Genomic DNA, 25,560 nt, shown 5'->3' with positions numbered 1-25,560 from the left:
TCCCCCCATGAAGGAAAGGTGAGAGAATAGAGGATAGAAGCCACATCCTATGATGGTGAGAGAATAGAGGAGAGAAACCACATCTAATGACCATGATGAAGTCACTCGGTGATGTATACCCCTAGTAGCTCAGAGGCTCATGAAGCGTGGCTACTTGACCCAACGAATTTGGTACAGGGAATGCACCAACATCCATTTGCAATCGAGGATATCAATGGTTAAGTGGACTATCACATGGCACATACTGGACCATCTGGGCAGAGGTGAAAGAAAAAGTGGTTCATACAATTCATGGAAATACCTACAAGCTTAAATGCCATGGAAACACTATAAATGCAACCGCAACATTAAAGCAAGTTCTCGAAGACCATGCATTACCGCAGCCTCATCTTCAACAAACAATGCTAGATGGACGTGTCGAATGCCAACAACATCTTCCTTTGGGAATGACAAAGAAGGTCGTCCTAGAAATTGTCAATAAAACTTTACAAGACAGAGACGAGAGCATGATTTCACGATCAACCTTGTACAAAATTTGGCGTAGAGATTTTTTCCATGTCAAGACAATAGAGCTGAAGGGATACAGAAATCAAAACAGCCCTAAATCTGTAAAATTAGGGTTTAGCAGAAAATTAGGGTTTTCCAGAATTCGAAATTTCTTGAAGGAGTGTCTGCCCACAGCTCTTAGGAGCCTTCAGAGCACAAAATCCCAAATTTTTATCAAAAAATAGGGCAGAAATTAGGGAAGGCGGCTTTTAGGGTTTTTGGAGCTGTTCTGCACATTTCGATTGTATGCTTGCTCAATGTTGGGCAGTTCTTGCTGTAGAGGCAAATCACGAATGGGCATAGCAGATGTGCGGGCCAATGAGCTGCTTCTACTCCTACATCAACAAGCTCATATTTCCGCCTAAGTCTCCTGCCAACAGTCTAGGTCAGAGGCAGACTGGCTGAGCATTTTACTGCAAGTACATTGCACGAAATGAGCTCAGTTGATGGTGGAATTCGCAGAGGTACAGGAAGCAGAAATCTGGTGATCAAATGGGCGGATGTAGGGCAGAGGGAACAATAGCGGGCAGTAGAGCAATCTCGGGCAGAGGAGGAAGCGGTGCGTCATGAATCGGTAGCTTGTAGGGAGAAGATATCCGGCATCATTAGCAACACTTTCGGTAGGCACATCAGCTTCGTCTCCATCGATCAGTTGTTGGCGATCAACTTCTTCATTCTCCGTGGGAAGCTCCAATGGTGGTGAAGAAGTCATCTTCAAGTCTCCATCTTCAATGTCGGTGAAGCCAAGTGTTGGTGGAGAGCTCAAATCTTCATCTCTAATGCATCATCTTCACTCGGAGAGGCTCGGGTGGAGGGAAGGGGAGCTCAATCATGGAGGAGACAGTCCTTCCTCATCCTCTAGAATGAGCTATGGAGAAAGGGAAAGGCTAGGAACGGAGGCTCTGATACCACATGAAGGGACATGTGGAGAGGGGAGCATCACTCTAACACTAGAATCATCTCAGAAGTATAGAAGCGATACCTGACATATGTCGACCTCGACTAGAAGGACTTCCCCGTGGCTCGAGAAGTCCAGGATGTCTGGTGGATGAAGAGATGCATACGATGATGCCTCACCCTCCTCGCATATGTCCCTGGCGAAGTGGGATGTCTCAGGCAGAAAGTAGCATATTGCTATATAAAGATCAAGGTTGTCTGTACGCCGGATCCGGACCCATAAGAACCTAGAGTGTACATCCCTCCTCTCCACTAAGATGACTCCAAGGAGAGATGATCTGTAAAGTACTGCCACTCCTCTGGGCCCTTGTACTCCGCTTGTCTCTCTCGTCTCGTCTCTGAAGACTGACTCCCATGTGTAGAATGAAGGTGGAGGGGCGGGTGGGGAAGGAGACAACATAGATTAGGGAGGGGAGGGAGGGATGACAGCATGAGAGAGGAGGGAAGGGGAAGGAGGGGAGGGAGGCAGAATTGGGAGGGGTGAGGAGGAGGCAGCAATGGTGGGGAGTGAGGGAGAGGGGAGAAAGGCAGAGGGGGAGGGGCAACAAGGGAGACGGATGGGGAGGAGTGGGGTGAGGTAGCGATAGGTAGGGGAGAGAGGCATAGGGGGAAGGGGAGGGGGAGGGAGAGGGAGAGCGGTAGGGAGAATACAACAGGGGAGGCAGAATGGGAAGGGCATGGGGGAGGCAGCAACGGGCTCCCCCTTGGCCCTTTTTTGTTTCCATTTGTGGCAGAGAAATTGAGCTACGTGCCAAGCATTATATATAGAGTAGATTCCTCCTAGGGAAGCTCATGGTTAGACGACTCACTCTAGCCATAGAGCTTTGGGGATGGTGGCTTGGCTGACAGGGGGGAGGCATGCTTTCTCCATTCAAAAGACCTTGCCAGCCTAAGGCCTCCCCTCCGCCGACTTGATGCCCCTACCTTGATGGCACCCAGATCCCTTGTCGTAGGATAGTGTTTGGGAGACAATTTCCAGCATCACAACTTGGCACATTTGGATAGCCCGTTGCAGCCTTGTTATGGGGGGCAGAAGACCCAACCTATGGCCACCCTCATCGTCAGTATTAGGCCTGATATCATCTATACTTTGTGGGTCAATTTCGCAGTAGGGAATGGAGGACTTTAGAAAGACCACTGAAAAGCACGAGCATTTCTGCAAGGCTTGGCCTGCAAGGACTTTTTATATTCTCATGGATGGAGGTACCCCCACTGTTTGTATATGCCTCCCCCCTACTTGTTGGCGCCCATTTATGGGGCACTCTTGGCAGTGAGCTGAGACGCTGAGAGGTGGACTGCAGGCTGCAGGCCAAGGCAACTTTTCATTTTAGTGCGCTTCATAGATTGCTAAATTTGTACTCTCTCATATGTTCCAATCAATATTTCTTCTTCAAGAAAAAGGGAAATGGAAAAATATATATTTCAGAGAAACAACAAGCTCTAAATATATCAGTAGCATGCAGGCGTACTAGAGAATATTGGAGAATAAGCCAAATTTGCACCAATCACAAAAACTAACTTATTCACTTGAACTCATGAATCTTGCGAGCTCAATTAGGTATTGAATATGGTTTGAGAATTGTGTTTTAATCACCTATAATGACCAGATCATTGTCTTTCAGGTACTTGGATACAAAAAGAAATGCCTTCCCAAGGTTTTTTTTCATTTCAGATGAAGAACTTCTTTCAGTACTTGGTAGCTCAGATCCAGCTTCAATACAAGAGCACATGCTTAAGATGTTTGATAATTGTGCCACTCTAGTGTTTGGAGACAGGCATAAGACAGTTATTGGGATGTGTTCATCTGAAGGCGAGACATATAATTTCAGAATGCCTGTGGCTACAGATGGCCCTATAGAAGTTTGGATGAGATCTGTGGAAGCTGAAATGAGAGATTCTATATACCAAATAACAAAAGAGGGTGTATTTTATTATGCTAAAAGCCAACGCCCTGAATGGATAACAAAGAACCTGGGCATGGTTACCCTGGTCTGTACTTCCTTTTCTTCAATTCTATGTCCTATCATAGCTAGCAATCAGCAGGAATGATATATGTTAAATGAAATAATTGGACTACTTCTATCCATGTGCACATGTTTGCATAATAAAAAGGGAAGTGATGTTATTACATTTGAGAAGACTATAATAGTTTGTGGGAATCTTTGTAATACTTTTCTTTTTGGGCAAGAAAAGCACTTCTATTAAGTATGAAAGAAAACCACAAGAGCAAGCTCAATGCAGGAGTACACAATGCCATGCATGAGAGAGATGAAACCTTAAAAAGAGCTAGCAAATAAGCAAGGTTGAGGCTGAAAATGCCATGTCAATCCTGAAGCAGAATCAGAGAAGAAAGGAGACCCCCTCCAAACTCGGAAAAAAATGTTCCTCCTAGCAGAGGCTGCTCTCGAAGACCCTTGCATGCTCGCCCAGATGGCCATCAAGGTATGTATAGTAGTGGCCCAAATACTGGCCAATGTTTGAGAGGGGTGAATCTGGGATTCATCTAATGCCTCTCCAAATATGCCATGCTGTAATACTAGCTAGAATCTCCCAAGAAGTGTCTACAGAAGCATGTGCAGCTCTGAAAAGGAGTAAATGAGACATCCTGAAGAGAACATGACTCTACTACGTGTCATCGAAGCAAAAAGGCCCCATTTGAATCATGTCCCTCGAAGAAGACCTGAGGCCCCATAGGAGATAGCCAAGCAACTGAGCCCCAGGTCACGAAGAGGGTAATATGTGGAAAGGGCATAAGATCCTAGCAACACCCTTCTAGATCGTCCTCGCATGTCTGCACCCCCAAAGCCAATGCTGAATTGACTCAACTGCAGAAGTTTTTATGCACATCTGCAAAAATGTGAAAGCTGTCCCAATGAGGAGATCTATAGGGCCCCCAACCTCTATAACTAAGCTGAAATCACTTGGCATTTCTAACCGTGTAACAAAAGAAGGGGATGCTCTTCCCTTGGTGCCCTTCATCAACCACTCCCTAGGGTCCCACTGCAAAGATTTGATGGGGACACCTCCATAGAGCCAAAGTCTCCACATGAACCTAGGGCTAGAAGAATAGGGTTGGGATCCAACTACCACTATGAATATATATCATGCTCCATATAGCCGGTAATCCTGACCGGCCGGAAGGGAACCCCTTGAAGGATATCATCATAAGAATTGTGAAGCCTTCCTCCAGACTCAACATAAAAAACTAGGGCATCCTCATGTGAACCTAAATAGGAATACCCGTCCTAGTGAAAGCACCCAACCAATTGGAATCCGTAATAGGCATGTCATTTGTATCCCTGCATTCCACAGGAATGGCTGCATCAATCTGTTTGCACTCTCTCTGAGATGAGCAACTGATAAAACTCTCTGCTTGTGTGGAAGCTTTCTGAAAGCTTTCCAAGACCCCACAGTGGAGGCAGGGTCCCTCTCCCATCTGAACCACTACTTATATGCGCAGTGCCTATGGTTTGCCATGCTCATCAACAAGTATGCTTTTATTCCACCTAACGGGCTGCCTGTCAATTTCTTTGCGAGAGGAGGGGGGAAGTCTCTAAGTGTGCCTCTGAAGCTGTCCCAAGATTTTAGAATGGCAGCCATAAGAGGTGAGGAAGGAGATCTGATCTCAGCTGAAGTAAAGATCCATCTAGTGCTATCCATCCGGTCTCCTCTCGAGGTTAGGCCACCCTTCCTCCCATTTTATAAAAGAGGGACTCCCCTCTCAAATCAATAGAACACCCATTTCAATATCTTATGTGTTCTCACTCATCTTGCCACAATGCATCTATTCTTCCCCACGTTCCAACATGTGGTATCAGAGCTATGATCCTCCTTCAGCTTTTAGACTCCTAGGCTGCCACCTCATCATCTTCTTCAACCTTCTTTCATCTCTCTCCCATTTTTCCGAATTCTGTCCGAATCTTGCAGCATCAAATTCTCCAGATCCAACCGTTAACTTTTGAAATTCTTCCAGCTCCAGCTTTGCCACACTAGGGCGCACCTCTTCACTGTTGGGATTGACGGAATTTTACTTTGAGCTGCCATGCTGCTTTGTTCTTTGCTCGCCAATCTTGCTCAAAATTCCGCCTGTTGGGAGACAATTTCGTAAAACCCTCTTAGTCATAGTTGGGCGACCTTATTAGCTACTTGCTATTCAAGTTTGAGCCCATTTGGTCCATAGATGGAGGAGAAATTAGAGAAATACCAATTAGGAATGGCACACTTCTCACCAACAATCTGGCACAACATTGCGTGATTCCTTTCTGGAGAACGTACTTTGGTATTAGCTCTTTCATTCCACAAAAAAATCACCATCAATAGAGCTTTCAACTGTTGGAATTGCACCCTCCAGCTTCAGACTGTTCAATTTGGGGCTAATAGTAATATTTGCTTCTAATATGAACCATTGAATATGGTTAAGTGCTAGAAAGTTTCATTATTATCTCAGTTAACCATTGGAAGGAAAAGCTCTCAACTCTCATCCACTGCTCAAAACTGCTGCTGCTCCCCGCTCCTCCTGCTCCCCTCCTCACTGCTCTCCCCGCTCCCTGCTGCTGCTGCTCCCCCGCTCCCTGCTCCTCCTCCTGCTCCTTGCTGCTGCTCCTCTCCCCGCTCCCTGCTGCCTCTCTCCCCGCTCCCTGCTGCTTGCCCCCTCCCTTCCCTCCTCGCTGCCCCTACTGCCTGCCCTCTCCCCCGCACTGCCCTTTCCCCCGCGCTGCAGCCTCCCCCCCCTGCGCTGCAGCCTCCTCCCCCCCCCCCCCCCGCTGCTGCCCTGCGCTGCAGCCTGCTGCTCCCCCCCCCGCACCCCCTGCTGCAGCCTGCTGCTCCCCCCCCCCGCTCCTGCTGCTTTTTTCCCCCCGCAGCAGCCTCTCCTCCCCTCTCCTCTACTCCCCCTCTCCTCCACTCCTCCTCTCCCCTATCTTCCCCTCCTCTTCCCTCCTCCCTTCTTCATCACCCTCTCCTTCTTCTGGATTACCCTTATTCTCCTATAGGGGTCTCCTGGGATTCAGGAAAGCGGACGGAGTTTCTATTTTTTTGTGTTTGAATCGGCCAACACACCTCGATTGACGAATGGGTTCCCATTCAGTCAATCCATCTCCGCTCACACCGGCCGCGAGAACTATCTCTTTTTCAAAAGACGAGCTACAGCACTTTCAAAAGGATTTCGAACATGAGTGTTCCACGACTCTCTTCGCATGCATTCATGGCTCACACCCCTCCAGGTTACAAGCTAGAGATTGGATGCTGTCGGCGCTTCCTCAGGACCTCGCCCCCCACCTCAAGGATGTTCGTTTGTTGGGACGGGGTTTCTTTCAAGTGTGCCTAGATTCCCCGGACGTCACGAGAGACCTGCTACAGGCCGGGTTTCTACTTCTAGGCTACAGGAGGATCTTCTTGTTTCCTTTCCAACTGGGATTTGACCCAGTTGAAGAGGACAAGCAGGGAGTTTCTGTTTTCATCAGGTTCCCTGGTCTTCCCTCAGTTTATCACCGGCTTCTTTCAGTTATTGGCGAGAGGTTTGGTGTGGTGGCAGAGATCCCCCCTCTCCCTGGCGAGCCCTCTTCGGCTGCTGAGGCGGTCAAGATGGACGGGGTTCCCAAGGTTAGGGTCATTGTCCAGGACCCCAATATTTCAGATGACCACATCATGCTACAGCGACCCGATGGGTCTTTCTTCCGCCATAGATTTGAGGTTGCAGGTCGGAAGGACCAATGCAGGATTTGCAGATCCTCGGGGCACTTTGCCAGAGATTGCCCAAAGAAGAAAAAGAGGCCCACAAAGCAACCAGCTCGTACTAGCTTACGACAGAGAGCTGGAGCAGGACATACCGCTCCACAGACATGACCTCAGACACGGGCTCCCCCCTCTCCTAGGGCTACTCGAGTCCCTTCGGCACCCCGCGCCACCTCTAGCCCACGGTGGGTTCCGTAGGCCCTCTACTCTAGTTCACTCCTCCACCTCTTCGGAGGCTACCCCCTTGGAGCCTCAGGAGGAGACTACTGTTCAGGAGCCTTGTTCGACTCCACCCTTGGATCAGGCTGTACCTTCCTCAGCAGCGCAGGTTGTTGGCACCTCGTCTGCACCACTTTTTGATCAGGATCCAGTACAGGTGCCTCCCTCTTTGGACAGAGGGAAAGGGATTCTACATTCTCTTCCTGCTTCGGTAGGAATCTTTCGTACCCCCTCTCCAGGACTGGCTCAGCGGAACTCTTTTTCCGCTTTGGAGGACCTCTCTAGCCTCCCAGATGATGACTTTGTACCCTCTACTTTTGGAGAGCCAGTTATCGGCTTCCCGGTTGAGAGATCCTTCTCTCTCTCACCTGTGGACTTTCCTCCCCTCGGACCTCGTGTGTATGACAGGAGGTCTGCTCCGGTAGAAGCTTCTGTTTCCGCCACTAGGTTGGGTAAGGTATTCCAACCCACTTCCTCCCGCCGATGAGGATAGCTAGTTGGAATATACAGGGATTGGGCGGCATCCCTCATCGCCGTCACAGACAGCTGATCAGGAATCAGCTCCATCCAGGTGTTTCAGGTGGTTCCCTAGACATTCTTTTTCTTCAGGAACACAAACTAGATATCAGAGATTGTTCCAAGTCAGGTAAGCTGCTCTCAGGCCGGACTTTTTGGCTTCCTTCCTTGGGAACCAGAGGAGGTACATGCATTTCAGTTTCAGACTCTGTTCTCCCTCTGGTCATTGGACACGGTACCATAACACCCTCCAAGGCCCACCAGTGGGTTTTACTTCTGATTGACGGACGTAAGGTTGGTTTCCTCAACCTTTATGCTCCGAACAACAGAGGGGACCGTGTTTTGTTTTGGAAAGAGTTGCTCTCGTGGGCTGACATTGCGGATTCATGGATTATTGGAGGTGACTTCAACATGGTTGAGGCACCTTCGGATAAGAAAGGGGGTAGAGAAGGTGGTATCCACTCCCTTGAGAGAGCAGCCTGGGATGCCTTCTGGTTCAGGTTCAGTGGCAGAGATGTTTGGTCAGATGATGCATTTCTTGTTCAGTCTCAGTCACTTTTGTTTTCATGGTCGAACCATAGGGTGCAGATGCCTATCCATGCTTGGATTGACAGATTCTATGTGGGTGACTGGTCTTTCTTCCGCCAGAGATTTGAGGTTGCAGGTCGGCAAGACCAGTGCAGGATTTGCAGATCCTCGGGGCATTTCGCTAGAGATTGCCCAAAGAAGAAAAAGAGGCCCTCAAAGCAACCAGCTCGTACTAGCCTACGACAGAGAGCTGGAGCAGGACATACCGCTCCACAAACATGACCTCAGACACGGGCTCCCCCCTCTCCTGGGACTACTCGAGTCCCTTCGGCACCCCGAGCCACCTCTGGCCCACGGTGGGCTCCGGTCGCGGCTAGGCCCTCTACTCTAGTTCACTCCTCCACCTCTTCGGAGGCTACCCCCTTGGAGCCTCAGGAGGAGACTACTGTTCAGGAGCCTTGTTCGTCTCCACCATTGGATCAGGCTGTACCTTCCTCAGCAGCGCAGGTTGTTGGCACCTCGTCTGCTCCACCTTTTGATCAGGATCCAGTACAGGTGCCTCCTTCTTTGGACAGAGGGAAGGGGGTTTTACATTCTCTTCCTGCTTCGGTAGGAATCCTTCGTACCCCCTCCCCAGGACTGGCTCAGCGGAACTCTTTTTCCGCTTTGAAGGACCTCTCTAGCCTCCCAGATGGTGATTTTGTACCCTCTACTTTTGGAGAGCCAGTTATCGGCTTCCCTGTTGAGAGATCCTTCTCTCTCTCACCTGTGGACTTTCCTCCCCTCGGACCTCGTGTGTATGGCAGGAGGTCTGCTCCGGAAGGGGCTTCTGTTTCCACCACCAGGTCAGGTAAGGTATTCCAACCCACTTCCTCCCGCCGATGAGGATAGCCAGTTGGAATATACAGGGATTGGGCGGCATCCCTCATCGCCGTCGCAAACAGCTGATCAGGAATCAGCTCCATCCAGGTGTTTCAGGTGGTTCCCTAGACATTCTTTTTCTTCAGGAACACAAATTGGATATCAGAGATTGCTCCAAGTCAGGTAAGCTGCTCTCAGGCCGAACTTTTTGGCTTCCTGCCTTGGGAACCAGAGGAGGTACATGCATTTCAGTTTCAGACTCTGTTCTCCCTCTGGTCATTGGACACGGTACCATAACACCCTCCAAGGCCCACCAGTGGGTTTTACTTCTGATTGACGGACGTAAGGTTGGTTTCCTCAACCTTTATGCTCCGAACAACAGAGGGGACCGTGTTTTGTTTTGGAAAGAGTTGCTCTCGTGGGCTGACATTGCGGATTCATGGATTATTGGAGGTGACTTCAACATGGTTGAGGCACCTTCGGATAAGAAAGGGGGTAGAGAAGGTGGTATCCACTCCCTTGAGAGAGCAGCCTGGGATGCCTTTTGGTTCAGGTTCAGTGGCAGAGATGTTTGGTCAGATGATGCATTTCTTGTTCAGTCTCAGTCACTTTTGTTTTCATGGTCGAACCATAGGGTGCAGATGCCTATCCATGCTTGGATTGACAGATTCTATGTGGGTGATTGGGCTCTTGATAGAGGGGGGATAGTTTGCATTGCACCTGGTGTTTCCACTTCTTTCAGACCATTTTTCGGTAATTTTGTCCATTTCAGAGCCTCATCTGAGAGGACGGTCTCATAGTATCAGGATCCCAGATGCCTTTTACACGGATGAGACTCTCACAGAGACAGTGTTGGAGATCTGGGTTTCTCATATGCAGGGGGGGGTGGCCGGTCCTTCACATGTGGCCACAGCACTTGAGAGTATCAGCGACTTCTATCACTCAGTTGCTAGTGCTCGGCGTGGTGAGGTACTCAGACGAGAGATCGGTATCCGCCGGCAGTTGGCAGCCCTTCAAAGGGAGGAGCAGAAACGACCTTCAGATGCTTGGATACAGGAGCGCCTTGCTGCGGCAAGGGCTCACTTGCAGACCTTGCTTGATCAGAGAGCAGAGTATGCCTTCCATGCACGGGAGTCCTTTTGGATTTAGATGGGAGGGAGAGTCAATAAACACTTTTTCTCTACACTTGGCCCCAGACATAGTAGAGAGAGTGTCAGGCAGCTTATTGACTCTGACGGCGTTTTGCAGTCCCATCCGGAGACCGTCATGCACTTAGCGACAGATTTTTATACCTCCCTTCTTTCCGCACATCCGAACTCACAGGCCAGAGAGGTGGCTAGAGATGAAGTTTGGCAGAGTTTTCCTATATTGGTCACCCCAGAGATGTTATGCTCACTTGATGCACGCTTTACCAACACAGAGTTCAAGACTGCTCTTTCTGCCCTTCATAAGGGCAAGTGCCCTGGTTCCGATGGTCTTACTCCCTCTTTTTTTATAGCCTTTTGGGATATGATAGGTGATCATATTACTTCAGCCCTGCAGGGCATTTGGGACTCGGGCGAGATGCCTGACTCACTGATCGAGGGACTCATTCACCTTATCCCGAAAGGTGGCAACATGAATTTTGTATCCCATTGGAGACCCATCACTCTTTTGGGCACTCTTTACAAAATCCTTGCCAAGGCGATCAGCATCCGACTACAGCCCCTTCTTCCAGATCTCATCCATGATACTCAGATAGGCTTTGTGCATGGCAGGAGCATTTTTTATAATATCTTTTCCTTTTGGGAAGCCACAGAGTGGGCTATGTAGAGTGGACAGAGGCTAGCAGTTTTACTCTTGGACTTCGAGAAAGCCTATGACAGAGTAGATTGGGGTTTTCTTGAGGGAACTCTTCTACGGTTTGGATTTTCAGATGCTTGGATCAGAGGGGTGGCCTCCCTTTACAGATCAGCCCACAGCCAGGTTTTGATTGGAGGGGTAAGGGGTGACAGGTTTCAGATTTCCAAATCAGTTCGTCAGGGATGCCCTTTAGCCCCCTTCCTCTTTCTTTTTGTGGCAGAAGCTATGAGTATCTTCCTTAGATCTCAGGCTGAGCTTTTTGGGCTGAGACTGCCCTTGAGACAGGAGCAGGAGCTTTTTGACTATGAGTTGGCTGATGACACTGCTACTTTTATTCAGGCCTCCTTGCAATCACTTGATTCTTTCCGGAGAGCCTTGGATATCTTTTGCTCAGCTGCAGGGGCACACATTAACTAGCATAAATCCTTTGGCTTTTGGATCAGTGATGAGGATACTCCAGGCTTCTTTTTTGGATGCATTCAGGCTTGCACACCAACCTTGGGAGATGATTGGGTGGACAGCCCTCGATGGATTTTCACATTAGCCCCTCTCAGATCTCCTGCCTCTCCTCTCATGACTGCCATCCTGAAAGCTTGGGGGAGCTTCAGGAACACTCTTCGAAGGATTCCACCTTCTACCATCGAAGAGATTGATAGGCAACCGATCATTTGGAATGATAGTATTCTTGATGAGCATGCCAAACCACTGAGCACTTCCCATTACATCAGTGGTCTAAATGGGAGAGAGGCCCCGCCTACACAGTAGGCACTTGGAAATATTTTATCAGGCTACCTGTGGATCAGAGACTGCAGTCCGTGAGTCACCTCAGAGGGGTAGCACGCAGGATTCAGCAGATAGATGCAGCCATCCCGGTGGAATGGACAGTTGAGCTGCCTATCACTTCCACCACTTGGATGGGGGATTTTTCGAGGACATCAGTTCCTTTACAGGTGATCACTCTACGAGGTCTCACGGAAGATGCACTGGTCTTTGATGTTGGGGATGGAGGTTTACTTTCTACATCCAAGGATGGCATTCTTCTTGAGGTTGCCTTTCAGCCTGTCAGGATTGCTGGTTTTGTGGACCTTGGAGCGGGCTTGCAGTGGTACTTAGACCCCGACCCTCTGCTCTTGGCCTTGGGATCCTGCAGGTTGTGGTTATATGGAGGTGCACCTATCAGGTGCTTGCAGTGGGACCCAGGAGAGTGGAAATGGATAGATCATGGGCACCGAGAGAGGGGGATTCCCTTCTTTAGTTTCATGGTTGGTAATGCCAGGAGGTTTCAGCTGAACAGTAGGGGTTGGATTCCCTCCAGAGCCCCCCATTGGGAAAGCTTCTTCATCACCGCAGACTTGCGTAGAAATTTCTGGAGGAGGCTCTGGAAATCCCTCAGAAATAGAAAGATCACTCTTTTCTTTTGGCTTTCTATTCATGGAGGGATTGCAGTGAACCTGTGGAGATCACGATTTGGGGCTGATCCCACTTGTCCTCGATGCCATTCTGCAGAGGAGTCAGTGCGACATTGCCTTTGGGACTGCAGTCAGGCGAGGACTGTTTGGAAAGGGGTTGCTCGGATACTCAGCATCTTTCACACTTCCCCTTTCTTCATGACTTGGGGCTCGGTCGCATGGTTATCTCTTACCGGGCCCCAGGTGTTTTATGAGGGTGAGCCTTCTTCTTGGGCACTCTCGGTCCGCCAGCAGGTGATAGAGCCCTACTCTCTACAGGATGTACCACTTACTCCCTTCAGAGCTTCTCATGTTTCAGTGGACACCTCTTGGGAGATTTTGGCTAGCATTTCCTCTTGGCATATTTGGAGAGCCAGATGTACTGAGGCCTTGGATGGCACCCAGATACACCCATTACAGGTGTTCACGGGTATTTGGTCTGACACGGTTCACACTTTGATAGCCATATGGGCTAGCATGCAGGGCCCTTCACGGGCAGCCTCTTCTAGAAGGACTATATTTATTCGAGTTTGGAGAGGTTCTCCCTTTTTCTCGGAGGTTTCTACCAGATTGAGATGGCACTATCAGCCTCAATCCTTTCTTTTTGGCTCTTGAGCTTTTCGTTCATTGCATGATGTATCCTGTATGGAGCTTGCTCTAACGGTTTTTCTTTAATACTTAATAGAAGTCTCTTTTTGCCAAAAAAAAAACCATTGGAAGTGATCTAAGCCATTTTTCAGTCTTATCTTTGGAGCACTGTCCTGCGGTTTGACAGTTTTGGTAAATGCTCACGATGCATTTATGATATAATTTTGAATTGAATATGTTTGAATGCTATTTTGTGAAGGAATAGACACTGCCTTGTAAGAGGTAAGACCTTCCTAATGGCTAACATGAGTAAGATATATGGTCATTCTTTCAATACTTGGCAGACCAAGGTCAAGTTCATTTTCATGAAGAAAAGTCTATGGAATATTGCTTGTGGAATTGCTGAAGGAAGAAGTCCATCAGCAAATGAAGAATCAAATTTTGTGGTAGATTGGGCTTTCTAGAGTCCAGTCATCACTTGGTCATGTAGTCAATTTTTTAGGTTCTTTGCCTGGAGTAGTACTCCAAAAAGAATCTCTTGATTATGTTTTTCCTTATAGTTTTTTTGTAAATCACCTCTGGTCACCATATGATGTAGGCCATGTAATATGTGTTTGCCCCCATGGTACCTCTTGCAGACATGAGAAACTAGGTCCACAAAAAGACCTAAGATTAATCCTTGTACATGCAAGGGAGATAACCATTTGGGGGGGTCTATCCCATTTTTGTAAACCTTGACCCTTGGGCACCTTTGCTAGCATGAGATCCTAGCCATAGATTTATCCTTGACCACCATGAGACGGCATGTGAAACTATGTGACTAGATGTATCCTTGACATAGCAAGAGGCAAACCATTGAGGGGGAGTATGTTGGGATATGTGTGATCAAGGACTTGCTAGGTGCATGTGTGCATCCACTAGCAGTCATATGATTGTGTGTGTGTGTGTGTAGAAGAGGCACACTTAGTGGCATAGGCTATGACACAAGTGATGATGTAATGCAAAGGTCCCCACATGGGGTGGGACCTATGATTTAGGAGTTATCTCCTTTGATGCAGGAGAGGTGCCATTGATTTAGGCCACTCTCTCTCCCATTCTATAAAAGAGGGACTTCCCTCTCAAATCAATAGAACACCGATTTCAATATCTTATGTGTTATCACTCCTCTTGCCACAATACATCTATTCTTCCCCACGTTCCAACAACATCATGGTCTATGTATAGTGAAGTTTAATAAAAGAAAGTACAACAAAACTGCTAGATCCACAATGCTTTTCCCCCTCCATGTTCCCCTTCCCTGGCAACGTGCGTGTTAAAGTGTTTGATTTCGAAAAACAGTTAAAGAGGCGGTACGGAGCTAAAAAGAAAGAAATGCAATAGTGAGAGATCCAAGAGCCACTGCTTACTGGATGAAACTCAGGTAGGGGACGGGGGTGGGGTGGGTGTGTGGAGGTCCCGGGGTTGGTCTTCTCCTCCTCCTTGACCTTGTCCATGAGGTTGCGCATGTCTTCATACGTTGACTTGTAGCAATGGTAGTCAAACCTATAATGATCATTCTTAGATTTGAGAGCAGAAATTTCAGTTTGTAGCCCATGAATATCTTCTTGCAACCTGGAATGTGCAATCTGGAGATTGTCTTTCTCCTTGAGAAGCTGCTTCTGATTTTGTTCCATAGAAGATATGTGACTCTGTAACACTGCCACCTGCTGGTCAACATTGTGTTTGTCTTCGTCAGTGAGGTGTAGCTGTCCCGTAGAGCTGCGAGCTCCCTCTGAATCCCAGCTTAGTGGGCTGAGTGAAGGTCCTCCATAGCCTTTTTGCTGGCTACCCACTCTACCTCCTTCACCCAAAGACGCTGCTCGGTCGACTCATCCTGCTGAACTTTCCATTGAGCCTCCTTGGCGTGCAAGGTTGTATCCCACTGAGCTTCTTTTGCCCTGTAAGGTTGCGTCCCATTCTTTACGCTGATTTGCAACAAGTTTTTCATGTTCCAACCGGAGATGTTGTTTCAAGAACAATAACTTGCAAATCTGACCTGTAGTATTGAACAGGAAAGCACCCATCTAATTGAAGTTGTCATCCATAATGCGTTGACCCATGTGAAGTGATCGTTTGGCCCATGCATACCTATCTTGAAATGTCATGCAGTCAATCGTGTCTGAGACCTCACCATATTCTTCAAAGGCTAGCTGCGTACCTTCATCATCCTGTGTCTCTAGAGCTCCCACCGGGGCTAGTGTATTGATGTCCAGGTAACAGCTCGGAGCTCTAGATGCTTTCTTGTTGCAAGTGAGGGTTTCTTGCAAGGGGATTGTGAAGATTTGATCTAGGTCCTCCTCTTCCACACAAACAGGAGACCTCTTGCGCTTAAAGGCATACAGAAGCGGTTTGTGATCCTCACTCTGCTCCTCGATCTGTATGTCATGGGTAAATAATTCTTCCGAAGAGGAGGAAAAGTATATATCTAGCATATCATTTTAGCGGCTGCCTATGACGTCATGGTGGTATAAAAAAAAGATGATCCTTGGGCAATCGGGGCTTATATCTGCGCTTCTCCTCTATCATGAAGAGAGGGGTTTAGCGAGGGAACAAACACCAAGAAAAAGGAATGGAAAGTGTTGTTTCTTAGGAGAAGGAAGTGCCAGAGCTGGTAGGAAGGAGGAGATGAGTCGAACCAAGTGGGGGTTTCCGAAAGCTGAGAAAGATGATTCGGTGGAAGAAGAGGCTGCTAGAAGAGAGTCAAAGCAAGTGGAGGACTACCGGGAGCGGAGAGAGGTGAGTCCTTGGAAGAAGAGGCTGCCGGAGGTGAGTCGAACCAAGAGGAGGACTACCGAGAGGTGAGTAGTTGGAAGAAGAGGCTGCGGGGGTGAGTCGAACCAAGAGGAAGACTGCCGGGAGGGGAGAGTAGCGATTGGTTGTAGGAAGAGACTGCCAGGAGATGAGATGAACCAAGAGAGAGATTGCTAGGAAGCTAGAGGGGCATAACGGAAACTGGAAGGATGGTTCATTGTAAGAGAAGGCTGCCACGAGTGAGGAAAATCAGGAGGGGGTGAGTCGCAGCAGCAAGAGGGGAGCTGGTTGGCCCTGATATAGGCTGCCAGAAGGGATGCAAACCAAGAGGGGGGTGGGTGAGGGGCCAAGATGGAGAAGGATGCCAAAGGAAGAGGCAAAATAGAGAGAGAGAGGAGCAAGGGGCTTGCTAGCAAGTAGGTGAAGGTGCAAGGGCAATTCGTTGGAAGAGGGGGCTGCCAAGGGCAATTTGTTGGAAGAGGGGGCTGCCAAGGGCAATTCGTTGGAAGAGGGGGCTGTCACAGGCAATTCGTTGGAAGGGGGCTGCTAGAAGCAATTCGTTGGAACACGGGGCTGCCAGAGGGAGGTACAAACCAAGAGAATATGGTGCAAGGGCGGGCCAGGCGCTACAAGGGTGATTTGATGCTGCAAAGTGATTTCGTTTGGAGAGAGGGCTGCAAGGAAGAGAGATGCCAGAGGTGAGCTTAATTTAGCAGCTCAGCTAAAAATAGCATAGGAGGTAAGAGGGCTGCAAGATGCGCTCCAAAAGGGAGGATCAAAATGGGTAATTTGATCGCCAAGTGTGCCATGGGCTGGATTTGGCCAACTGCTAAAAATAGCAATGGTGGGAGGTGGGAGAAAGTGGCAACTTTTTTTATTTTTTATTTTTTAAAAATTACTTCATTAAGTATGAATGAAAGCCGCAAGAGCAAGCTCAAATGTGAGAGTACATCATGACATGCATGAAAGAAAAAACACCTCAAAAAGAGCTAACGAAAATCCAACCTCCATGAGTACACGATGGACAAAATCTCCAAAGGATTCCAAAGCATCGCAAAAGATTCCACCAAAATCTATGAGATTTTGAGGAGCCTCATCTCCCCAAGGGATAGCCATCACCGTGACATGTGGTAAGTTTTCCCAAGTGACACGTCACATCGCTATCTTCAGCTCAATCCACTCAAAGTCCAACACATGGCACACTGCCATGGTAGCTTATCTGCCAGGTGGCTTTATTAGCCACATCACGTAGCAGTAGAGGTTGGAGGCCCTCCAGAGCTCCTCATTGGGATAGTTTTCATATTTCTGCGGAGGTGGAGAAAAACTTTTGGAGGAGTCTCTGAAAATCCCTAAAAAATAGAAAGATCACTCTCTTCTTTTGGCTTTCTATTCATGGAGGGATTGCAGTGAACCTGTGGAGATCCAGGTTCGGGGCTGACCCTACTTGTCCTCGATGCCACGCAGCAGTCGAGTCAGTTCAGCATTGCCTTTGGGAGTGCAGATAGGCGAGGACGATCTGGAAGGGTGTTGCTAGGATTCTTTGCATATTTCATAGAGCACCCTTCTTCATGACTTGGGGATCAGTGGCATGGTTATCTCTTACTGGACCTCAAGTGTTTTTCAAGGGACGGGACTCAGACTCATCGTTCATTATACGACGACACTCTATGGAGTCATGCTCTCTCCAGGATGTTCCTTTCACTCCTTTTAGAGCTGCTCATGCCTCGGTAGACACATCTTGGGAGATTCTGGCTAGCATTGTAGCATGGCATATTTGGAGGGCTAGATGTACGGAGGCGATGGAGGGTTCACAGGTTCACCTGACCCAGTCTATGGCCAGTATATGGACTCATACTATACACACACTGATGGCCATATGGGCAAGCATGCAGGGATCCTCCAGAGCAGCTACATCCAGGAAAGATACCTTTTTCAGAGTTTGGAGAGGATCTCCTTTCTTCTCTGAGACTATTACAAGGTTGAGGTGGCAGCAGCTGAAATCTCCTGGCATTTCTAACTATGTAACGAAAGAAGGGGATGCTCTTCTCTTGGTGCCCTTCATCAATCCATTCCCACTCCCCTGGGTCCCACTACAAGAACCTGATGGGAGAAACACCATATAACCAGAGTCTCCAATACCCAAGTGCCAGGAGAACGGGGTCAGGATCAAGATACCACTGTGAATCCGTGTCACACTTCATGTACCCTGCAATCCTAACAGGCTGGAAGGAAACCTCCAAGAGAATATCATCTGAGGATCTGAGAAGTTTGCCTCCCATCGACTGAACATCAAAGACAAGGGTCTCCTCATGTGCATCTCGCAAGGCAATGACCTGTAAAGGGACACCCATCCCCGAAAAGTCTCCCTACCAAGTGAACTTTGTGATCTCGGTATGTCATCTGTCTCTATCAACTCTGCTAGTATGGCTGTCTCTATCTGCTGCATCCTGACTGCACTCCCTCTGAGGGCCAACTGATAAGAGTCTTTGATCTTCTGGAAGCTCTCTAAAAGCCTTCCAGGCACCTACAGTGGAAGCAGGTCCCCTCTCCCATCTAGACCACTGCAAATAATGTGACACGCCCAGTGATTTGCCATGCTCATCCAATATGGATTCATTCCACATAATTGGCTGCCTATCTATTTCTTCGCGAGAGAAGGGTGTAACTCACTGAAGAGTGTCTCTGAAGCTGCCCCAAGATTTTAGAATGGAAGCCATGAGAGGGGAAGAGGGAGACCTAAGATGGGTTGAAGTAAAAATCCATCTGGAGCTGTCCATCCAATCTCCCTCGTGAGAAGGAGTACAAGACTGAATGCTGTGTAGGAAAAAGTCCTTCCAAGGCTCCTATCCAAGCATCAAACCTCTCACTACAAATTTGCAGAGCAAGGCCATACATTGCAAATTCGGATCAATAATATTGAGACCTCCTTCCCTAGTGGCGAGAATGAGGGTCTCCCAAGTCACCCTAGCTATAACATCTGAGGTGCCATCTTACCCACTCCAAAGAAATTTCCTTACATGTCTCATGAGCTGAGATATGCAACCTCTAGATCTGCACCAACAACAGCAAATGAACCAGGCAGTAGTCAAGAGTAGCTGGTTCACAACCACTACTTTGGATGCAAGGTCAAGTCTGGCGGAACTCCAAAAAATGAGTTTCCTCCTGATGCTCTCCACGACACGGGAGCAAACTGTTGTGCTGGAGAGATACCCACGCCAACCTGGCATCCTAAGTACCTGATGGGACCCCTCTGAATCCAATCCCTCAGTCTGGAGTGTCCTCATCACTAATCCAAAAGCCATTGGATTTGTTCCAATGACTATGGGCCCTTGTTGCAGTGCAAAACAAATCCAAGGCTGTTCTGAAAGAGGGGAGTGTATTTGGTGTGGCATCCAAAAAAACAGCCGTATCATCTACCAACTCACTATCCAAAAGCTCATCCTCCTGCCTCAACAATAGAAGACTCAGCCCTATAATATCAGCTTGAGCTCTAAGGTAGTAGCTCATAGCTTCAGCCACAAATAAAAGGAGAAAGGGGGCTAAAGGGCATCCCTGACGGACCCATCTAGGAATCTGAAATCTGTCTCCCCTGACTCCACCAATGAGAACCTAGCTATGGGCTGATCTGTAGACAGATGACACCCCTCTCTAGAAAACCCCAGTCTACTCTATCATAAGCTTTCTCAAAGTCTAGGAGTAGAATGGCAAGCCTATGGCCATTATGTATGGCCCATTCAGAAGCCTCCCATAATGAGAAAATATTATCAAAGATGCTCCTGCCATGCGCAAAACCTGTCTGCGTATCATGTATAAGATCTGGAAGAAAGGGCTGTAGACGTAGGCTGATTGCTTTTGCTAGGATTTTGTACAAAGTGCCCAACAAAGTGATCGGTCTCCATTGCGACACTAGATTCCTACAACCCCCTTCAGGGATAAGATGAATGAGGTCCTCAGTGAGTGAGTATGGCATCTCACCCGAGTCCCAAATGCCTTGCAAGATTGAGGTGATGTGATCCCCAATCTGATCCCAAAATGAAATAAAGAAAGAGGATGTAAGGCCATCTGAACCAGGACACTTGCCCTTGTGAAGGGCAAGAGAGAAGTCCTGAACTCTATGTTGGTGAATGGTGCATCAAGTAAGACTATCATATCTCCAGTCACCAACATAGGTAAATAACATAGGTAAATGCTGCCAAATAATACCTTGAGCATCATCTCTGGCCTGAGTGTTAGAATCTGTTGTAAGAAGGGAGGCATAGAAATATGTAGCTACCTGTAAGACGCCATCTGGATGTGTCTGTAAAACTCCATCTGAGTCAACAAGCTGTGAAACGCTCTCCTTAATATGTTTGGGGCCAAGAGTAGAGAAGAACTTCTTGTTGACTCTACCTCCCGTTTGAGTCCAAAATGAGTCTCTAGCATGAAAGGCATACTCTGCTCTCTGATCCAATAATGACTACTACTGCTGAGAGCCCTCAGCAGCAAGGCGCCCCTAAACCCAAGCATCTATAGGCCTCTTCTGCTCTTCCCTCTGAAGAGGAGCCAACTGCTGGCAGAAACCTATCTCTTTCCTGAGAATCCCACCTCTGCTGAGAGAAATGCTGCTATATTTGATGGGGAAAGCAGCCCATCGTGCATGTTAGAAACCCAAGTCTGTAGAACTGCCTTTGTGAGGCCCTCCTCTACGTAGAAAGAATCTGGAATCCTGATACTTGCAAAGTGACTCCTCACCTGAGGCTTTGAAACATACAAAATAATTGGAAAATGATATAAAGTGGACACCCGAGGTGTAATGCATACTCTTCCACCTCTATCTAGAGCCCAGTCATCCACATAAAATCTATCAATCCGTGCATGGATAGGCATCTGCACCCTCCTGTTCGACCAAGAAAATAGGAGTGAATGCGGCTGAGTGTGAAAAGGATCATCATGCCAAGCATCTCTACCACTGTACTGAAAAAGAAAGGCATCCCGGGCTGCTTTCTCTAGGGAGTGTAAGCCACCTTCCCTACCACCTCTTTTGTCTTTGGGCATTTCAACCATGTTGAAATCACCCCCAATGATCCAAGACTCTGTAATGCATGACCAGAAAGCAGCTCCTTCCAGAAAAGGACACGGTTTCCTCTTGAATTGGGGGCATAAACGTATAATAAACCAACCTTACGCCCATCAAACAAAAGAATGAGCCACTCAGCTCTAGAGGGAACTATGATCCCATGTCCAATCCCAATGGTAGCATAGAAGAAGAAACAGAAATACAAGTACCTCCCTTGGTGCCCAAGGCAAGTGACCAAAAATATGCCCTGAAAGAAGCTTACCTAACTTGGCACAATCCCTGACATCCAGTTTGTGTTCTTGAATCATGAGGACATCAATGGAGCCCCCAGTAACACTTGGATGAAGTTGGTTATGAATCAGCTGCCTACGGCGGCGGTGAGATACACCTCCAAGGCCCTGAACGTTCCAACTGACAATCCTCATCGACGAGAGGAAGAGGCCGGATGAAAAACCTTACACTAACTGGTAGCTGAGATATCCCTCTCCTCAGAAAAGTTCCTCCTATCAAGAGAAGGGAAGTCAACTGGGGAAAGTAATCCCACACTTACAGAGGGGGAAGCTCTATCCATGGTACTCTGAATGAAGTGCTCAGGTGGTCAACTAATGAGAGTTTCTCATCCTCTGGTAGCTTTCTAAAAGCCTTCCAGGCACCTACAGTGGAAGCAGGTCCCCTCTCCCATCTAAACCACTGCATATAATATGACACTCCTAGTGATCTGCCATGCTCATCCAATATAGAATCATTCCACATGACTGGCTGCTTGTCTATTTCTTCGCAAGAGGAGGGTGTAACTCTCCGAAGAGTGTCTCTGAAGCTACCCCAAGCTTTTAGAATGGAAGCCATGAGAGGGGAAGAGGGAGATCTAAGCTGCATTGAAGTAAAAATCCATCTCGAGCTGTCCATCCAATCTTCCCCGTGAGAAGGTATACAAGACTGAATGCTGTGTAAGAAAAAATCTTTCTAAGGCTCCTCTCTAGACATCAATCCTCTCACTACAAACTTGCAGAGCAAGGGCATACACTGCAAGTTTGGATAAATAATATTGAGACCTTCTCCCCCTGTGGGGAGAATGGGGATCTCTCAAGCCACCCTGGCTACAACATTTGAGGTGCCATCTAACCCACTCCAAAGGAAGTTCTTGATAGGTTTCATGAGCTGAGAGATACAACCTCTTGATCTGCACTGACATAAACAAATGAACCAGGCAGTAGCCAATAATACCTGGCTCACAACCACTACTCTAGATGCAAGGTCAAAGTCTGGTAGAACTCCAAAAAATGAGTTTCCTTACGATGCTCTCCAACACGGAAGCAAACTACTGTGCTGGAGAGATGCCCACGCCAACTTGGCATCTTGGGTACCCGATGGAAACACCCCTATGAATCCAAGTGAATCCTATGTCAATCTCCCAGTCTGGAGTTTCCTCATCACTAATCCAAAAGCCATTGGATTTGTTCCAATTAATATGACCCCTTGCTACAGTGCAAAACAATTCCAAGGCTGTCCTGAACGAGGTGAGTGTTTGTGGTGTGGCATCCAAAAAAACAACCGTATCATCTGCCAACTCACTATCCAATATCTCATCTTCCTGCCAACAGAAGACTCAGCCCTATAATATAAGGTTGAGCTCTAAGGTAATACCTCATAGCTTCGGCCACAAATAAAAAAAGAAAGGGGGCTAAAGGACATCTCTAACGGACCGGTCTGGTAATCTGAAACCTATCTCCTTGACTCCACCAATGAGAACATGGCTATGGGCTGATCTGTAGAGAGCTGAAACCCCTCTGATCCATGCATTTGTGAATCCAAAGCGAGCGAGGGTACCCTCTAGAAAGCCCCAATCTACTTTGTCATAAGCTTTCTCAAAGTCCAGGAGGTAAATGGCAAGCCTGTGGCCATTATGCATGTCCTAGTCAGAAGCCTCCCAAAATGAGAAGATGTTATCGAAGATGCTTCTGCCATGCACAAAGCCCATCTGCGTATCATGTATAAGATCTAGAAGAAAGGGCTGCAGACATAGAAAGCCCCAGTCTACTACTCTGTCATAAGCTTTCTCAAAGTCCCAGAGTAAAATGGCAAGCCTATGGGCATTATGCATGTCCCAATCAGAAGCCTCCCAAGATGAGAAGATGTTATTGAAGATGCTTCTGCCATGCACAAAGCCCTCTGCGTATCATGTATAAGATCTAGAAGAAAGGGCTGCAGACGTAGGCTGATTTCTTTTGCTAAGATTTTGTACAAAGTACCCACAGAGTGATCGGTCTCCTTTGAGACACTAAATTCCTGCAATCCCCTTTTGGGATAAGATGAATGAGGCCCTCCGTAAGTGAGTCTAGCATCTCACCCGAGTCCCAAATTCCCTACAAGGCTGAGGTAATGTAATGCCCAATCTGATCCCAAAATGAAATAAAGAAAGAGGGTGTTAGCCCATTTGAACCAGGGCACTTGCCCTTGTGAAGGAAAGAGAGAGCAATCCTGAACTCTATGTTGGTGAACGGTGCATCAAGTGAGACTATCAAGCCAAATAACAACTCGAGAATCATCTTAGGCTTGAGTATCGGGATCTGGTGTAATAAGGGAGGCATAGAAATCTGTGGCTACGTGCAAGACAGCATCTGGATGTGTTTGTAAAACCCCGTCTGAGTCAACAAGCTGTGAAACGCTCTCCTTAATATGTCTGGGGCCAAGAGTAGAGAAGAACTTCTTGTTGACTCTACCTCCCGTCTGAGTCCAAAATGAGTCTCTGGCATGAAAGGCATACTCTGCTCTCTGATCCAACAATGACTGATGCTGAGCCCTTGCTGCAGCAAGGCGCTCTTGAGCCCAAGCAGCTGTAGGCCTCTTCTTCTCTTGACTCTGAAGAGCAGCCAACTACTGGCGAAGACCTATCTCTTGCCTGAGGATCTAAACTCTCCTGATATGAGTAACTGAGTGATAAAAGTTGCTAATATTTGAGAGGGCTACAGCTATATCTGACAGGGAAAGTTGTCCATCGTGCATGTGAGATACCCAAGTCCGCAACACTGAGTCTGTGAGTCCCTCGTCCGGGCAGAAGGCATCTGGAATCCTGATATATTGGTAGATCAACTCCTCACATGAGGATCTGAAACAAACAAAACAACTGGAAAATGATCTGAAGTGGACACCCCAGGTGTAATGCATACTGTCCCACCTCTGTCTAGAGCCCAATCATCTACATAAAATCTGTCAATCCGTGCATGGATAGGCATCTGCAACCTCCTGTTCAACCACGAAAACAAGAGTGATTGCGGCTGAGTGTAGAAAGCATCATCATGCCAAGCATCTCTGCCACTGTACCAAAAAAGGAAGACATCCCAGGCTGCTCTCTCTAGGGAATGTATACCACCTTCCCTACCTCCTCTTGTCTTTGGGCATTTCAACCATGTTGAAATCACGCCCAATGATCCAAGACTCTGCAATGCATGACCAAGAAAGCAGCTCCTTCCAGAAAAGGACACGGTTCCCTCTTGAATTGGGGGCATAAAGGTTTAAGAAACCAACCTTACGCCCACCAATCAAAAGAATGACCCACTAAGCTCTAGAGGAAACTATGATCCCATGTCCGGTAGCATAGAAGAAGAAACTGAAATACAAGTACCTCCCCTAGTGCCCAAGGTGGGTGACCAAAAAGTATGCCCTGAAACAAGCTTACCCGGCTTGGCACAATCCCTGACATCCAGTTTGTGTTCCTGAATAATGAGGACATCAATGGAGCCCGCAGTAATACCTGAATGAAGTTGGTTACGAATCAGCTGCCTACGGCGGCGGTGAGGTACACCTCCAAGGCCCTAAACATTCCAACAGACAATCCTCATCGACGAGAGGAAGAGGCTGGATGAAAAACCTTACCCGACCTGGTAGCGGAGATATCCCTCTCTTGGGAAAAATTCTTCCTATCAAGAGAAGGGAATTCAACTAGGGAAAGCACTCCCACACCTGTAAAAGGGGAAGCTCTATCCACGGTGATCTGAACAAGCTGCTCCCCAAGGGTAGAGGGTACAAACTCCTCTAAATCAAACTCTGCCAAAACTACAAAAGAATTCCTGAAGGATGCTCCTGGCAGAGGTGTGCGGAGGATCCCTGCGGATGGAGGAGTAGAATCAATAATCCCCTTGCCTCTGTCAAGAGGTAAAAAAGTAGGAACGAGAGGAAAGGGGAGATGCTAATGCTGATGAATCTTGGCCAAAATAGCAGCATTAGCCTTGAGTACAGCACGAGCTTCAGACTTGCTCCCTCGGAAAAGATTCTTTCCATGAACATTTAAAGAGATAGGAGCAACCTCATCAGCACAAGGAACTAAAACATGTATATCTCCTACCTGTAATGGAGGGTTTGTGGTGCCATCAATAGCCTCCAGAAGTGGAGCTGGCTCAACAACTCTGACTGGCACCCAACGGGGGATGACTAGAACAGGATGTGATGAAGGTCCCATGCGCACTGTTGAAGGTCGAG

The 25,560-nt window shown here is 47.8% G+C and overlaps 1 protein-coding gene across 1 annotated transcript in view; it reads left to right on the top strand.

The window, feature by feature from the left end:
- The window catches only part of LOC147900632 (dynein-1-alpha heavy chain, flagellar inner arm I1 complex-like), a 714,561-nt gene that overhangs the window by 431,137 nt on the left and 257,864 nt on the right, over positions 1-25,560 (top strand). Inside the window, exon 30 of the mRNA XM_087375690.1 lies at positions 3,126-3,492. Within this exon, the coding sequence (XP_087231816.1) occupies positions 3,126-3,492 (367 nt within the window). The remainder of the gene's footprint in view (positions 1-3,125; positions 3,493-25,560) is intronic.

This window comes from Dipteris shenzhenensis, chromosome 6, assembly GCF_047967505.1.
Source record: "Dipteris shenzhenensis isolate YYH24624 ecotype China chromosome 6, Dip_SZ_1.0, whole genome shotgun sequence".
Taxonomy (NCBI): domain Eukaryota; kingdom Viridiplantae; phylum Streptophyta; class Polypodiopsida; order Gleicheniales; family Dipteridaceae; genus Dipteris; species Dipteris shenzhenensis.
The sequence above is the reverse complement of the archived record's forward strand: the minus strand, read 5'-3'. Positions and strand labels throughout refer to the sequence as shown.